The following is a 17,439-nucleotide window of genomic DNA, read 5'->3' as shown; positions in this document are numbered from 1 at the left end:
TGCAGTCAATATAGTTGCATTTGAAGCAGTATAGAATAAAAAAAAAATAACAGTATACACAATACATATTGGAAGTGAATTTTTAATGAAAAATAAGTTATTTCAATTTATTTATAAATATGCCTACATGTGAATACATAATACACATTTCTTTCTATAGGCCTGTTTTCATTCATTCTGGCTACTATAACAAAATACTATAAATTGGGTAGCTTGGCAACAATGGAAATATATTTCTCATAGTTCTGGAGGCTGGAAAATTCAAGATCAGAGCACTGCTTTCTGGCATCTTCTCACTGAATCTTCATATGGTGGAAGGGGCAAACCAGATCTTTGGGTCCTCTTTTAAAAAGGCACTGCACTCACTCACTGCAGAAGGCCTTGCACTCCAAAACTATCACCTTAGGTTTAGAATTTCAACATGTGAATTTGGCGGGGCTGGAGGTAGTGTGCATAAACATTCATTTCAATAAGGATTGTAAAAAATTCTGCAGAGCATCCTAGGCATCACACAATAGAGTGGAAGACTTAAAACAATAAATATCTCAAATTTCCTTACTCCTCATTTCACACCCAAATGACTCTACCATTTGTATGGTCTGGGACACAGAATAATTTTGTTAGGTCACCCAATAATGTTGTCAAAACCATAATTATCATTTCAAGGGGAAGGAATAGTGTTTACTGGTATGATAATTTTAGAGGTTAGCTATTATTTATAACATATAATAATGTAAAATCATAAACTTCCATGGGCTCAGAGAGCCAAAAATCTGAATTGTCCTTGGAAAATTTAATAACTTCAGGAAAATCATGATACAAACAAATTCTTTTTAAAACAGACACATTATAATTCAATGAAATAGTTCATATAAGGATGTGCACTCAAATAAGCATCTTTAAAGAAAAGTGCAAGAGATACTTTGACCAATCAATAAGCAATGGGCAACAGGAGGAATCATCTTTGTTTTTCATAATGTTCACCTATTAAATTCTAGATATTATCTAAAGTTAGCTAGTAATCTTCAAAAGGTTACATTCAATATTTGCACGTTCTTAGATAATTTGTAATATTTTATTGGGCATTTAGATCTTGCTTATTCTTAACATTATATTACCCACATGATATTCTTCTATTTAAGTTTTGCCATATTGAAGCACTTCAGGACAAATTACCTAGAAGATGAATTTATGGGAGAAAAATATGACCATTTTTACATCTCTTGGTATAATATTGTTTATATTTCTGATAGCAGGATATGTGGGTGCTCAGATTATACTGATTCTGGTTCAGTGTTCTCCAAAATCATTATATTCTCCTATGCAGCATTAAAAGAAATTAAAATGCCAAAGTAACATGAATTCTGACCAATGAAATAAAAGGAAATGCAAGTTGAATTTCATTACTTCTGTATGTTTCTTGTTATTTGGATGGATGGATGGATGAATAGATAGATAGATAGATAGATAGATAGATAGATTGATTGACTGATTGATAGATGGTTGTCCCCCAGTCCATTCATGATTCTAGCACTGCCTAAGAGGAAAACACACAAGGTCAGGGTAGAGACATGGCTAGAATAAGATATTGAGGATGATATTTGTGAGTTTTAGCTCTTTCTATCTTATGATTCATTCTGATTTTTAAAAATATTTGTGTTAGCCAAGGGTAGTAGTGTTCAGTATCTGTGAGTGTCATGACCAATTTGACTATGAATCACAATATAACAAATCTCTAGTTTAAAAAAAAAAGTTTAGAAAATCACACCCTCTCTGATACTCCTGTGTTTCTCTTATACAAGCAAAGCAATAAAACTTCTTTTTCCTTTTTCTCAAAACCATGTTCTTGTTATTGAATTGGCATCAGAGACAAGGACCAAGCCAAAGATCAGTTTGATCAACTTGGTCTTAAACACCTGGCAGGAAAGTATAGCCTAAGCACAGTCCTACATGGACATTTAAAAGGAAAAACATTTTTTTAAAAATGTAACTTAAGATGTACACTTGTGTCAGCCCTACCAAAAGTAAGTAAAGCTGGAGGATGTGAAGAAAGGGTTCTTGTGTGGGAGTGTCTAATGATAATGATCACAAAGTTCTCTACAGTTGCAAGTTTGTTCTGAATCAATTTGAGCCTGATCTTATAGACCAACAAATCTTCTTAACCACCTATATTGGGTAAACTTGATCTGATTTTCACTGGTACAATATGATTTATTGTCTTTATAGACTGGCTGAAGTACTAATTACTTTTATGCTAATTGCTTACAAAAAAAAGTAATGCTGAGTTGTCTTGTTTATTGTCATCTTAGCATGATTCCTGCCTTATGTATGCCTTGTCCAGTCACCTGTCATCAGCCACTGGGGACCTCTGAACTGCTCTGATGCTGAATACCTACCCTTAACTGTCCATGCCCCACCTGATAGGGAACAAAGTCTTTAGGTTACTTCCCCCAACTTCAACCCCTTTCAGCAGGAAGCAGTTTGGAGGTGTCATCACCCATTTTCCATAGAAATGGAATCTAGAAATAGACAATGGGGAAATGTAACAGTAGTCCGCTTTATATTTTGTATATAGCCCTTGCTCTCTGCCATTGCAAGTTATTTTTCAAATGGACACATTTTTTTTTTTTCTCTTCTCTCCCTGCTCTTCCCTATCTCTCCTGCTCCCTAATCTCAGGGGAAATAGGATTACCATTTTTCCCTATCCTAGGCATATTTATCTGTCCTTGAGTACACACCCATCATAGGATTAAAGTAATCCAGACTTTGAAGATGGTACCAGAAGATCTCAGAAATGACTATCTCCCAAATTAACAAGTGAATTACAATTTCAGACAGAGTGTATGTGGAATGTAGCCCTTGAATCACCTCTTTAAAATCCCCCTCTTCTTGCTGATGGGCAGAATTGTAGCCTGTGGGACAAGAATCCCCTGTATTTCTCCTTTGCTAGCAAATCAATAAAACTTCTTTTTCTTTTTTCTCAAAAAAAAAATAGCATTGTTAAATACACATTACCTATTTTAGCTGATATTTAACATTGCATTTATTACTTTGATTTGTGTTTCTTTGGTTCTTAGTAAAGATGAATATTTGGGGCTGGAGATGTGGCTCAAGTGGTAGCGCTCTCGCCTGGCATGCGTGCGGCCCGGGTTCGATCCTCAGCACCACATACAAAGATGTTGTATCTGCCAAATACTAAAAAATAAATATTAAAAAAATTCTCTCCCTCTCTTTAAAAAAAAAAAGACGAATATTTATTTACAGAACAATTAGGTACGTCTGTTTTCTTCTGTGAATTATACATTTATTTCTATTTTTCTGAAGGATATGTTATTTCATTATGATTTCTGATTTCTTCTTTAATCTATGCATTATTTAGGATTTTAAGATTTTATTTTTGTAGTCTAAAACATTAGATAATTTTATTTTTAAAATATTAAATTTTATGCTACCAATGCCTAGTTTAATTCACTATTGTCCATTATTGTTCTATGTTATGCACTTTGAAAAATAGTAATGGGGCAACCTACTTTGTCATGGAAGATTTGAAGAATAAGAGGAAACTAAATTGAATTGAGAGATTTGAAAAGTAATTATTAGTCTCTTGCTTTACTAAAAATAAAAAATTAACATAGACTTGACTGTCAGGTAAATACTGTTTTTTAAATAGCAATGAGTCTGATATCAAGAGAAACTTGTTAGCTTATGGAGAAATAAGTTTTGAGTCTCTTTCCTTTTCACGCTCAGATGTATAAGCTGTCAAATCTCTATGAATATATATAAAATGAACAATGGTAGGTGAAGTTGGCATAATCAATGTCAGATTCAGGAAGAGAGTTTGCTAAGGCAGGGATGTCTACCTACCTGAGCTTAAACTGAGTGCTGAGAAAGTTAGGCAAATTTTCAGAGTGATGCAATGTAACAATGAGGATAGAAGTTAAATAGCTAGTTTAAATTAAAAGAAAATGCAAAGTTCTAGTAAATTTTATCCTTAAACAATATTGAATACTTACATGTTATAAAAATGAGAGTCAGTGTTATAATTACAAATTATAGAAGGCAGTATCAGCATGAATTATGTATTGTTGGATACCAAAGTCACTTTCAGGTAATAGTACAATGTAATGTGAAAAAGGATTGCAGTCAATATTTATGATAGGGTAAAGGAAGTACGGTGTAGTAGTATGGATAAATGCATAAATGTTTAGTAATAAGTGTAGATTGGATATAGCTTTTTCCAAAGTATCTTATTATATTGAAGAGTTGTCTTGTGACTTTCAGCAGCTGAAAATCAGGATACCAGGGTTCCACTAATAATTAAATTAGGCTGTCAGTGATATAGATATGGAAAATCCCGTCCACAGAGACACTTCAGAAACTGTTTTAAGCAAATGAATATATTTTGAATATGACTCTTCATATTCATTTCAAGTGATGAAAGAAATAAAAGATTATTCAATAAATGATAATGAAATGACTTGCTCATTTTGGGAGAATCAAATCTCTGCTTCACAATTTACACTGAAGAAAATTGCTTATGATGTAAAGATTTTATTGTAGAAAAAGCAAAGGTAATTTAAAAAGTACTATTGAACGTTTTTATAAGTTTAGGGTGGAAATGCTTTATAAATGTGATAACAGAACAAAATAAAGAAGGAGAAGAAAGTAACAGTTAACTGTAAAAAACTTCTGGAACTTAGGGGGAAAAAAACATACCACCAAGTAAGTTAAAAATAATTTTAAGTTCAAACATATTTATATTATACCAATGAAAGGCAATCATTGATAATTTTTAAAGGCTCTTTTAAGTCAACAAAATTATTAACGTATGGGCAAAAGATAATGAAGAGCCATCAGCAGCAGAAGAAACACAAATAAATGACAAATATGTGAAAGGTGCCTGTCCTTTTGATATTTAAATAACTGTCTGAGCACAATTATAAAAATGACATCTTATGTCTCTCATATTGGCTTGTGTGCAGAAGGATGGGAAAATAACCACATATCATAAATTGTTAGATCTAGTCAATATCTCAAGGAGTACTTTGGCCATGTTGATCAAGATTCATTTTTTGGAATGTTATTTATGTTGTTTTTTTTAAAATATCCCTTACTACATTAAATGTTTTTTTCCTAATTGTTGAATTTTAGTAATTATATATTTGGTACCTATTGATGTAATTTCATATTTTTACCAAATGGAATATATAAGATTCAGAAAGAGGAAAATTAAAGTATTACTTCCCTTTTGAATTTCATGTGACTTGTTTCTCTATAGTTACTAGACTCTATTTTGGCTTCAGGTTATATATTCTTAACTACTATAATTTTTTTATAAATTGAGAATTTTTTCAACATAAAATGTCACTCTTTCATTTTAAGTCACTTTCATGACTTAAACCTTAAATTCTACTTTGATGTTACTTGTCTGATTCCAATTTCCTTTGTTTACTGATTTATTTTCAACTTTATTCTAATTTAAATTTTATGTTTATTATTGCCCCAAATTTTCTCAAACACATTGAAAATGGAAAAAAAAATACCTGTTAAAACACAATTAAATATCACTTTGAAACATTCATATTCAGCAAAGTTAATGAATAATGGAAAGTATCAAGTAGAATGTGAGACTGTAGGAACCTTCATGTATCCAGGAGGTAGTGTAGAATGGAGCTGCCACCTGGTAGTTCACATTTAAATTAAGAATTTACATGTCTTTAACACAGTGTTCCCATTTCTTTTATATATTCTTTTATATTAAAAGTGTCTCACACGGGATCATAAGGACATAATATAAAAATCTTAATTACAACATTATTTGAGGTAATGAGAAGTTGTTAGCAATCTAGTTTCTATTACTAGGAAAATAGAAAAGTGTAACACAGTGGATGGAAACTATGGGATATTATAGAAGCAGCCAGCAAAATGGGCATAGATAAATTCTAGTAGGCCTTAGTTTGCATGCAGTATATGAATAAAATGAGAAACAGAACAAAGGCTATTGCAAGCAGTATTTACATGAATTAACAATGCAGAAAAACAAACAACCTAGATTTTGTTTTTAATCTAATTTGATATCTGTGTCTTATAATGAGGAATTAAGTCTTTTCCATTTAGTGTAATAGCTGATATACTTGAATGATATTTTCATTTCACCAAAATTATTTCATGTTAACTATTTTATTTTTACTTTGTATTAGTTTCATTGTCTTTATCTTAAATTTGACCTCAGCTCTCATTACTTTTAATTCCTTTAGTCCTGAATTTTTTTTGAAACCTCAGGGGGAATTAGCAGTGTCTTTTCCATTTCTATCAAATTCATATTTTTGAAGTTTACTAAAGTTAAATAACAATAATTCCTTTCCTGAGTGTGCTCTACATGCTGACCAAAATAATATGAAGCCACGAGGTCTAGTATGTCCAGGCAATTAATTTCCCCATTCAGGATATATTTTTTAAGAATGTTAATTAGCACTCGTACAGTAGTTCCCCTTATCTGTGGTTACACTTTCTCCGGTTTTAGTCACCCACAAGCAACCATGGTGTGGAAATATTAAGGGAAAATTTCAAAAATAATTAACTCCTAAGTTCTAAATTACATGTCCAGGTGAATAATCTGGGGAAATCTCATGCTGACTCCCTGAGAATGTGAAGCATCCCTCTATCCAGCAGGTCCCTACCCACCTATTAGTCCACTGGTAGCCATCTGGGTTATCAGGTTAACTGTGGAGGGGCTGCAGGGTTTGTGTTCAAGTAACTCTTATTTTACCCTACTATAGTGCCAGAGTGCAAGAGTAGTGATGCTGGCGATATGGATATGCCAAAGAGAAGCTGTAAAGTGCTTCCTTTATGTGAAAAGGTGAAAGTTCTAGACTTAAGGAAGAAGAAAATCATAAGCTCGTGTTAAATATTATTTTGAGGTTACTGGAATCTATAGTATAATGAGGTATTTTGAAAAAGTCAATATTCACATAACATTTATTACAGTATATTGTTATAATTGTCTTGTTTTATCATTAGTTATTGTTATTGATCTCTTACTATGCCTACTTGACAAGCTTTATTCTAGGTATGTATTTACAGGAAAAATTGCTAGCATATATAGTGTTCTGTACGGTACACATTTTCAGGCCTTCCACTGGGAAATAGAAAAGTGTTTCCTGTGACAAGGAGGGGTTAATGGGTTACATGCTTATAATGACTTATAAATTTAATGTCATTTGAATTTATACATGCAAGGCTTATGGTCTTAACTCTCTTCTTAATCTTTACCATGTAGAATTCTGTCTTCTGACTTCATTATTATTGGGATAAAATGCTATCCTGAATATTTCCTTCACACAATGCATGGGTGATTTACTCCCTAAATCTGTGTATTTCTACAAATATCTTTCAATGCCATGAATGAAAGATTTTTTGAGCTGGTAAGAGAATTATAGGGACACACTCATTTTATCAGTGACTTACACATGCTACTCCACTGTCTTTGGATGCTATACGAATCTGATAACTATTCTGTTCTTTTTTCCTTTGTGAACTAGCAACTTTTTTTTTTTTTTGCAACTAAGAGCTTGTAAGGCATTTCTATTAATGCTTTGATTTTCCTCACTGAATATGTATTACATCAATTATTAGAAACAAAAAATCAATAAGGCTAATTTCTCAAAAGCAACTCCTAACCATCACTTAAATCTCAGACTGCAAGAGTATTGCTCATCTCAAATATTAAAGTTGATAGATACAAAAGAATGAAAAATTTCAGAATCATTGATTCATAGTTTGAAATAAATGTGTTAGGATTTTATCTAGCCTCTGTGTCCAATGAGCAAGAGAAAGTTTTCTAGTGTATAGAAAAATAAGATTTTTTTTCCTTTCCATTTGCCTCCTCTTATATTCAGTTTTGCTTGTTTTTATAATATGTGTGCATTAATAGTTCTGACAAAGAGAAGACCAAAAATGATACTAGTATAAAATGGGAACATTTTCTTAAGTGCTGCATTTCCCTCAGAAAATGAGTAATTGCAAAAACATCAACAGAGACAATTCTGTGCATGTATTGTTTGTTTCCTCTCTCCCAACCCCTGCCTATGCATCCTTTTCAAAATCTGATCCATAGTCAAAGGCACATTTTTCCTTTCAAAAAACCCTCAAAATAATACTTTGCAGCTTCAAACAGTTTAAAAATCACATTTCCACTAAAGAAGCTTAAAAATAATAATACCCAACATAAAAACTTATTCTTGTGTGACTCTTCTTTGTTTACCTTGATCATCATAACATTTTTCACCTGCTCTGTCTCATTTTTCCTTGAATACATTGGATGGACTTATTAAACCCAGGGTCAAGAATGTGAGTTCATACTCTGTGCTTTAGACTCGACAATGGAAAAGTGGGAAGTATTATTCCCTTCAATACTGGACTGGGTTTTCATCTGTGTTCTTAGTTACTCCTGCCTATGTGAATTTATACGGGAGGAGGGATAAGTTAGATGCGTATCATTCTTGTATTTTTAAAGATTCAAGTGCAAAAGAAATTCCCAGAGGAGAATAAAAAAATATAATTCTGTACCTTTCTTTGCCTTTTACAGAGGATGCTAGAGACATCAGTTCCACGTGGAAACAATAACTCCATTACTTCTCTTAACTGATTGAACCCATTCTAGTTCTCCTTTTTTCTGTCCCTTATGCTGACCTTTCTTCCCCCCTTATCTCTTCACCTACATGTGTACCTTGGTGTTCACCAAAAACAAAAGGAAACAAACAAACCAAAAACAGATAAAACAAACACAAAGCCACAGGAAGTACAAAATTAAGAAGGCTAATAATGACGATTTTTCTAAGTTCATTGGAGATTACTTATCAGAGGATTTCCAGGGCTATTGAAAACAAATGAGCCCAGCAAGCTGCATGGGGGAGAAAAAAGAAAAAGAAAGCTTTCTGCATTGCTCCACCTTTGACATAGAGGGCCTGTTTCACAAGGAATCACATAATGGTTATAGTCATTTTAGTGTTCAAATTTACAGAGCAATACTGGCAATCATGTCCAGAGGGAAAAGACAAGAGTGATGCTGCTGTTAAAGTCTCGTGGCTTTCAAGTTGTTATAATCAATTTGAGCCTAGCCAATATCTCAAGTGTTAGGAAAAAAAGAAGGGAATATTTTCTCTTTTTAAATTATTTTTCCTTGTCTTCAGTCAATAGATTGAAAAACAGAATACAAACTAAAGTCTTACTCAATTTTTGGAATACCCAGGTCTTATAAAACCTACAAAATTCTGATTTAGTAAACATAGAAAGTAATGTAACCATATGATTGCCAAAAGAGTGCCATTTCTAGGGAGCCTGGTACCACTCGTGAATTTGGAGAATTAGATGCCCATTCTAAGTATCTTATTGAGAAACACATTTTTTGACATAGTACCCTTCACTCTAGAATGCTAACAACAACAACTTTGTCTTTAAAGTCAGACTAAGTATGAAACCTGTGTTCACCAGATTCTGTTTCTACACTAGCATGATTTAGCACATCTGAGATTGGTTTTCTTCATAAGTAAAATGGAGAAAATGTTGAACATTGTGTTATCTTAACCACTGAGAAATTAAAATGTATCATTTAGAAGAGTACCTGAAAAACAAGTTCCCTTTTTTTAATCAGGTTATTGGGTATAAATCATGCTGATCCAGTTGTTGATATAAACACAAGGCAACTAAATGAGTAACTTATACCAATTACAGGAAGAAGCTGCCCAAAATATACTGGGAGAGGATAATTGAAACACACACATCTGTTTATTATTTCAAACCCCCATGAATATCTTATCAAAATGGTTCAGCTGGGCTGAACCATGTGGAACCCTAAGGATTCTTCGAGCCAATGCTGAAAACACACATAGGTGAAGGTGCTTCTTTGATTTATTTTCTCTACCCTCACATCATCGTAGCCTCAGTCCTTTGTACTTAACAACAATTTGGTTTGTGAGAAGAGGCAAACCCAAGGAAAAAAACCTACTAAGAACAACAACAGAGTAGGAAGGAAAAACCTAAAAGCCACAATGTCCTCAGCTACATTCTATTTAACTGAGATCGAAGGAGGAGTTGGAAAGAGAATGAGCTGGTCTCTCCAGAGATAAATGTAAAGGAAACGAGCAAGCTGGCCCCTAGCACTGGAGTGAATCCCCTGTTCTTGAACTCTCTCAAGAGGAGACAGCTGATGGCTATGTGGTTGACTCTCCAACAGTTAAGACTTCTATCTAAATGTCCTCAACTAATTGAGGTGCCTCCCTTCCTTGACAAAAGTGACCTCACTATTTTAATCTGCTAGAAATCTCCTCCTTTGCTTCTCCCAGTCTTGTTAGTGGTCAATGCATCCACCAATCCCTTCAGCTTAGAACCTGGAAGCCATTGCTTCTTCTCTTTTCTCTCCAGCCAACTCAAAAACCCAGTTAATCTCTAAGACACACAGATATTTTAAATATTATTTTATTATGAAAAAAGTCAAATAGACAAAATAAAAATGTTTGCATTTAGCCATCATCCAGATAGCACATTTTCAATTCATAGCTATCTACTTTAATCCTACCCACTTACTATCTCTTTCCAAATCACTGAATTTTAATGTCTAAATATTGATGAGGTATAGCCTAATTCTTCTTGACTCTGCCTTGATTAGTTCCTCCACATTCATATGTTCTATCAAGTTTGCCTTTACCTGACTCATAGTTTTCCTTAGATTTTAAAAATTGTTTTTGAAGCTCAAATCCATCATATTTACCATGTAAAACATTTTGATAGACATTCTAGACCAGATCCTCTAAATATAGTTCCAAATTCCTAGTATGTGTTTTCTTTCAGTTTGACCATTCTTACTTTCATAGAATTTTTGCTTGATAGTCTCTAGGCTCAGACCCAGTGTTCAACAATAATACAATTCCTAAAGTCCATCAAGGCTTTGAGTAAACTCTTCCCTTTGTTCCTCGATCCTTTTCTTTGCCTAAACCCTTGCTTATACTGAAATGCTTGGCTCAAGCATCACTTTTTAAAAAACTTTTTTTCTTAGTTGTAGTTGGACACAATTCCTTTACTTTATTTATTTATATTTATGTGTTGCTGAGGATCAAACCCAGCACCTTGCACATGCTAGGCGAGCACTCTACTGCTGAGCCACAACCCCAGCCCCTCAAGCATCACTTTTTTCTTGTAATCCTTCCCTGCAAATAATTTTGACTTTTTAATACTGAACATGACCTGAATAAACCATTCCCTTCTCTGAGTTTCCACTCTACTATAAATGCCTCTTTTATTTTTATGTATACATTACAGTATAATAATCTGGGTCTTTGTCCATCTTTTCCAGTAGCCATGGATCCCAATAAAATAGGGGCTCTGTGTGCACGGCTTTGTTCCTGCCTTTGTGCTGTGGCATCAGACCCCTCTCTACCTTATGATAGCTACCTTCCTGGCATACTGAGTTGAAATCCCTGGTTCCCAAAAAATTCTCGTCCTCGGGATATGGCCCAATTTATTCTTGGGTAAACAGAAGAGCAGAACAATAGGGGAAGACTTTTGAACTCGCCCCCAGAACCAGCAACTTTGAGACATGCAAGAGGAGAGGTTGAGATCTCCAAAGAGACCCCATGTGCAGCATGGACCAGGCAGGGCACTTAGAGTTTGACTCCACCAGGTGTCAGGCAGCAGAAGATGGGTAGCTTTTGAGACTAGGAAGTACACCTTACCTAAAAGGTCAAAAACTGTTCAGCTCAGTGTGTTAGACACGAGCCAGGAAGAAATTTGCTGAGAGAATGCCAAGTGCCAAATATTTCTTCTTATTAAGTTTTTGATAACATTTTAAAAATCTATCTCCAATTTAACCATATTAGAGTGAATTTTTCAAGAAACATCTTAATCTAAATAAGCATTCTATAATCCCTCCCAAAATTACATATAGACTTACTTCAAGTAGGTATTATGACTAGGAAATTGTTCTAAACATTAGAAATAAGAGCACAAAAGAAGAGGGCTTTTATTTTCTTATATTATACCCATCTAAAGAAACTTTCTCCTTGAAGCTTAATTATCACAAAGCTGGACACTGGAAAGTTTAATGCCATTTAAATAATTCATATTTATATATTACTTCACAAAGATAATTTCTTGCCTATCTCCAGTATCTTGAGGGAAGTGAGGTTACGTTCAGATAAGTGGTATTTTACTGAACAAGATTTCACTAAGACCATTGGGAATATACCCATATTATATATCCATTCCAGAAGATTGAGAGATAGGAAATATTTTTATTTCCAAATTCTCAGTAAGGAAACTAAGAGGTCAAGTGTCCAAAACCATACAGTAGAGAGAGACAAAAAAAAAAAAAAATCAGTATCAATCATTTTTTTCCCACCTATTTTTACTCGAGACTAGTAAAAATATGTTGGAGTTAAATAACATATTCGTCTGTTAATTTATTTTTAGAAACATAGTCAGTCAAATGATATAAAGTGCTTCATTTTCTTGGACTCTGACCAATACTTCAGACCTGCTGAGTCTTTTTCTCTTCATTTTTACATATCGTTTTGCAACGATAGTCCACAGGGATGCAATCCTCATCGTTTTCTATATTACCAATAACTGATCTGAGAGCACAATTTCTTTCAAAGTTTAATATAAACTTCTCCCAGTATGCTGTGAAGGGACTCAAATTTAGAAATATAAATGAAAACTTTTATTTTAATAAAAACTCAATTATATGCATCGGTGTTAACTTACCTTTAGAATGTGAACTCTGACAGGAGGGCACAGATCCTGACTTTCTGATTAATTTTTACTTATTTCCCAGTATAGATATTCACATTTGGGAATTGGGAAATTCCATAAATATTTGAGTAACTAGATGATTGAATCAAACTCAATGTGGGTGAACTATTTTTCTTTAACCTGATTTAGGTGCTCGTGTTCAATTTGTGAGTCACTCTCAATTAATTTTATGAACTTAATTTAGATTGAATGCTTACATACATATAGTCAAATATTCATATTATATAAATATATATATTTCTACTTTCTGAATGTGTAGAACAGATAACTAAATGCATAATGTTATTAAAAATATTAACTTTTCAGCATTTTATTGTCATATTTTTAGCAACTGGTTTTAAATTCCTCCATCGTCCATATACTGTTTTGGAGAAGAAAAAAATCCCTGGCCAAATACCAAAACTGAGTACACTGTTTTTAAGAAGTCTTTGATCCTTTAGGTGAGGTGTATACTTCCCAGTCTCACAAGCTACCCAACTTTAAGTTACCTGCCTGGTCCATGATGCACAAACTTTGGCCAGTTCAAACTCTGCTCTTACATGTCTCAAAGTTGCTGGCTCAGTGTGTGTTTGAGGAGGAGGGGGAGTTCAAAAGTTCTCTTACAGCTCTGCCCCTTTATTTACCTACGAATAAATTGTTACCATATCTTAGGGACTAAAATTTAATGGGAAAGGAATTTCAATTCAACTTGCCTGGAAAGAAGCTATCATAAGAGAAAGAAGTCTTATGCTACAACCCTCCCCCCACCACCACACACATACACACACACACACACAAAAAAAAAAAAAACCAAACTTAAATGTGAGGTCTACGCTAGCTCTGCTGCTCTGCTTCATTTTCTCCTCCATTAAGATAATACCTACCTTCTAGAGCTTAGGTAAGGATTAGGTGAATTAATATTTGTAAAGGATTTGGAAAAATCTCCAACTCATAGCTGTATACTATATATGTGTCATAGCCAACCTCCGTATGTATTAAATGCCATATAACTCACTCTTTAAGAAAATAAATTTGATTTGATTAAAATGAAGAATAAACATTCAATGAATTTTCCAATCTTGACCTATTTGTATAACAAAGTCCTCCATAGTTTCACTCTTTGCTTTCAAATTAGGCCTCCAAGGCATTCAGAAAAGTCTCAGTCATCCTATGATCATAACTTTGTCCAACATTGTTCTTCCTCAGTTTCACTCCTTCTCTCTATTATGTGTCTCATATTGTTCCATTTAGGTCTATCAGTTTCTTAGAGCTGCCATAGCAAATTACCAACAATTTGGTAGCTTAAAAGGCAACCCTTTATTCTCTCACAGCTTGGGAACTGGAAGTCTGCAATCAAGAAGTCAGTCGGCTGGGCTGTTTTCCTCCAAAGTGTACGCAGAACAGTCCCTCCTAGCTTCTTTCTAGGGTTCTAGTGACCACAAGCCATCGTTGGTGTTTCTCGGCTTGCAGCTGCATCACATCAATCTCTGCCTGTCTTCACAGGGCCTGCTTCTGTCCAGATTCTCTTCCTTTTATATGGACACCAGTCATTGGATTAGGACCCACCCTAACCAGTATGACCTCATGTTAACTTGATTATATCCTGAAGGTACTATTTCCAAAAATAGTCATACATACGAACTTTGTGGGATTAAGAATCGAACATTTCTTTAGGGGAGACCCATGCAGCCTGCAACAGGGTCTCATATCATGTTAAAATGTTCTTCTTCTCCAGTCCATTTTGATCACTTCTGAGAACATATTTTCTTATCTACTTATTTCATAGATAATATAAATATGCTTTCTGATTTTTAAAAAGGGTTTCTGAATCTGTACCTTTTCTGGTAAACTTTAAAAATGTAAGAGTAAGGATCATGGTACCATGATGGTTCCTTTCTATGTGTGTGTGTGTGTGTGTGTGTGTGTGTGTGTATGTGTGTGTAGAGAGAGAGAGACACACACACACACAGAGACACAGAGAAGAATGCATACATTGTGATGTATACAGTGCTGAATAAATGCATTAATTAATAAGAGAACCAGTAATACAAAATTATGCTACAGAAAAAAAGATGAAAATAAATACATGGTAGAGTATGTTGATTTATAATCTTATGGCATTCTTTTGAATTAATACAAAGAGTATTATAAAATCATATTTGAGTATATATTTATTGATATCATTATAATTAAATAACAAAATTTTAAATATTACAATATAGATTCAGTAGTCAAATTTAGTGCTTTTGAAAGAAAAAAATACCATTTTCCTTTGCAACTATAAAGAAAGCTTTACATTATAAACTATGTATGGAAGGTGAGGTCTTCAGTATTTTCTTTGAAATAAATGCTGCTTTATCTTTAACCAGTTAATAGTAAGAATTCTCAAATGGTGATGGAAAATAGTATGAATTCCATGACAACTATAAGAAAATAACATTTTAAATTGATATATCCACAGATGATAATGAGTGTGGAAATTTAACCCAGCCCTGTGGTGAAAATGCTAACTGCACTAACACAGAGGGAAGCTATTACTGTATGTGTGCCCCTGGATTTAGATCCAGCAACAACCAAGACAGGTTTATCACCAATGATGGAACCACCTGCATAGGTAAGTTCAATTATCTAACATAACATTTTAACCTATTACTGCATATTTTCTCCAGAGATTAAACAATATTTAAACTAAATTCTGCTGGATTAAATAATATTTGAACTAAATTCCCTGATTGAACCCTAGTTGATGAATGCTTTTAGAAACTTCATTTTTTCCTTATCAGTAACAAATCCTTATTTATTCAAGAAATTAAGAAGAGGAACTATTTTCAAAGCATATTCTCTAGAGACAAAAATCTTTTAACTTTGAGAATAATAAGTCATCCTAATCTTGTTTCTAAAAATTACTCAATTTACTGGCTGATAAAATTAATTATGATTGATAATATGAAAAATTAATAGACAAATTGAGATCCTAAGAAATTAATCATACTATCAAAGAAAAATATGGGACTGGAACTCAGGACTACATATGCAAATCAGTCAGGAATAATATGATGCTACTTTACATAGTTAGATAAAACAGAGGTATTCAAATTAGTCTAGATCACACTAAAAAATCTTTGATTTTTGCTCTAATAAAATCCTCATCAGCAAGCTAAGAAGTCTGGCAATATTAATAGTAACACATGATAAGTTAGGAAACAGTAGTCAAAGAAAATTTATCAGTAAAATGTCTGTTTCAAAGAAATCATCCAGTCTCATGTACCTATGCTTTACACTTTCTTATGCAAATAGGAAGATTTTAGTCTCTTCATTTTATAACCAAGGAAATTGAAGGGCTACTCCAGTTCACACATTTAAGATAAAGGGAGGACTAGAATCACAGTCTTATATCTAGAAATCCATTATTCTTTCCACAGGAGACTTAAATAGCTGGGCCATTTAAATCTCACACTGAATCATGTAATATAGTGGATCAAGCTTTGCAAGGGCATAAAGGATTTAAAATATGAGAAAATAATGCTATTCTTATTGAACAATAATTTCATCTTTAATGGTTGCAGAAAATGTTTTATTGGAATACAGCATTATGATGTATTTAGGATCTAGGAATCTATGAAGTACTGCCCAGAAAGTTTATAGTACCTTTCTATTTGCCCTCTCAAGCCTATATTCTTGTCTCTTGTCTGGATAGAATATCATAATGCATTTGCCCTTTAATAATTACATGCTGATTATGTAACTCTGTAAATTTAGTAGAAATGTTTCAATTAGCGAAGAAGCCCAACTTATTGCATCTCAATCACTGTAATTTAATACGGTTTTATCTATGCGTTCAATTTTCTAACACCTCTTGTCCCTAGAAGACATGTGTCTTCATCTGATCATTTTTATTATTAATATCACTCAATTCACAAAGGGATATATTTCTCCCTTCATATTCCTTATTAAGCGAAGAATTCCTGTTGTAGAAGAAACTGAATCCTAGACAGCAGAGAAAATATACACACACACACAAAAAAAAAAATTGAATGCCAGCATTTTAAAGAGGTGTACTATATTTATAACATAAGCCATATTTCTTCTCCCAGTATTCATCTCTGTTGAGATCCTGTGGAATGACCCTCAGTTTCTGCTAATTCCCTTTTTAGTTATTTTAAGTAGTCAGAAAACACAACAACTATATCAAAAACCAATACCCAGTTCCGAGTCCTTCTGTTGCTACCTGCTTTGTTTGATGGATTATTCAATGGAAAACTCATTCTCTGGAAAAAAAAATGTTATTTCTCACCATTTTCTGTTGTCCTTAAGGATTAAGCTCTTTTGAGAAGCTGTGCTATTATTTCGTCTTTTGCCAATCGGTAGTGATATTTTTTGTGCACAATGATAATCCTCAGGGAATTTGAACAGAGAACCATAAATCCATTTGCTTTTTACATTAGTTTAACACATTGTAGTGTATTGCTTTTTGATTTGAAAATTTAGCAGATCCCCAAATTTGACAACTCTAGTAATTAAAATCATTAAAAACCTTAGTAAGTTGAAAATGAAAGACTCCAATTTGGGGCAAGAAAAGACCCAAGTGAGATTATTTACCTTTAGTCCATATGCATATGATATTTTCCACAAATAGGATAATTTTGTCACAGA

General features: G+C 33.4%; 1 protein-coding gene across 2 annotated transcripts in view; it reads left to right on the top strand.

The window, feature by feature from the left end:
- The window catches only part of Adgrl4 (adhesion G protein-coupled receptor L4), a 103,508-nt gene that overhangs the window by 38,737 nt on the left and 47,332 nt on the right, over nucleotides 1–17,439 (top strand). For both annotated transcript variants that reach the window (XM_027935227.2, XM_027935226.2), the window contains exon 3: nucleotides 15,248–15,400. In XM_027935227.2, the coding sequence (XP_027791028.2) occupies nucleotides 15,248–15,400 (153 nt within the window). The remainder of the gene's footprint in view (nucleotides 1–15,247; nucleotides 15,401–17,439) is intronic.

The sequence above is a fragment of the Marmota flaviventris genome, chromosome 10 (assembly GCF_047511675.1).
Source record: "Marmota flaviventris isolate mMarFla1 chromosome 10, mMarFla1.hap1, whole genome shotgun sequence".
NCBI lineage: Eukaryota > Metazoa > Chordata > Mammalia > Rodentia > Sciuridae > Marmota > Marmota flaviventris.
Note: the sequence above shows the minus strand (reverse complement) of the source record. Positions and strands in the feature narration are given on the sequence as shown.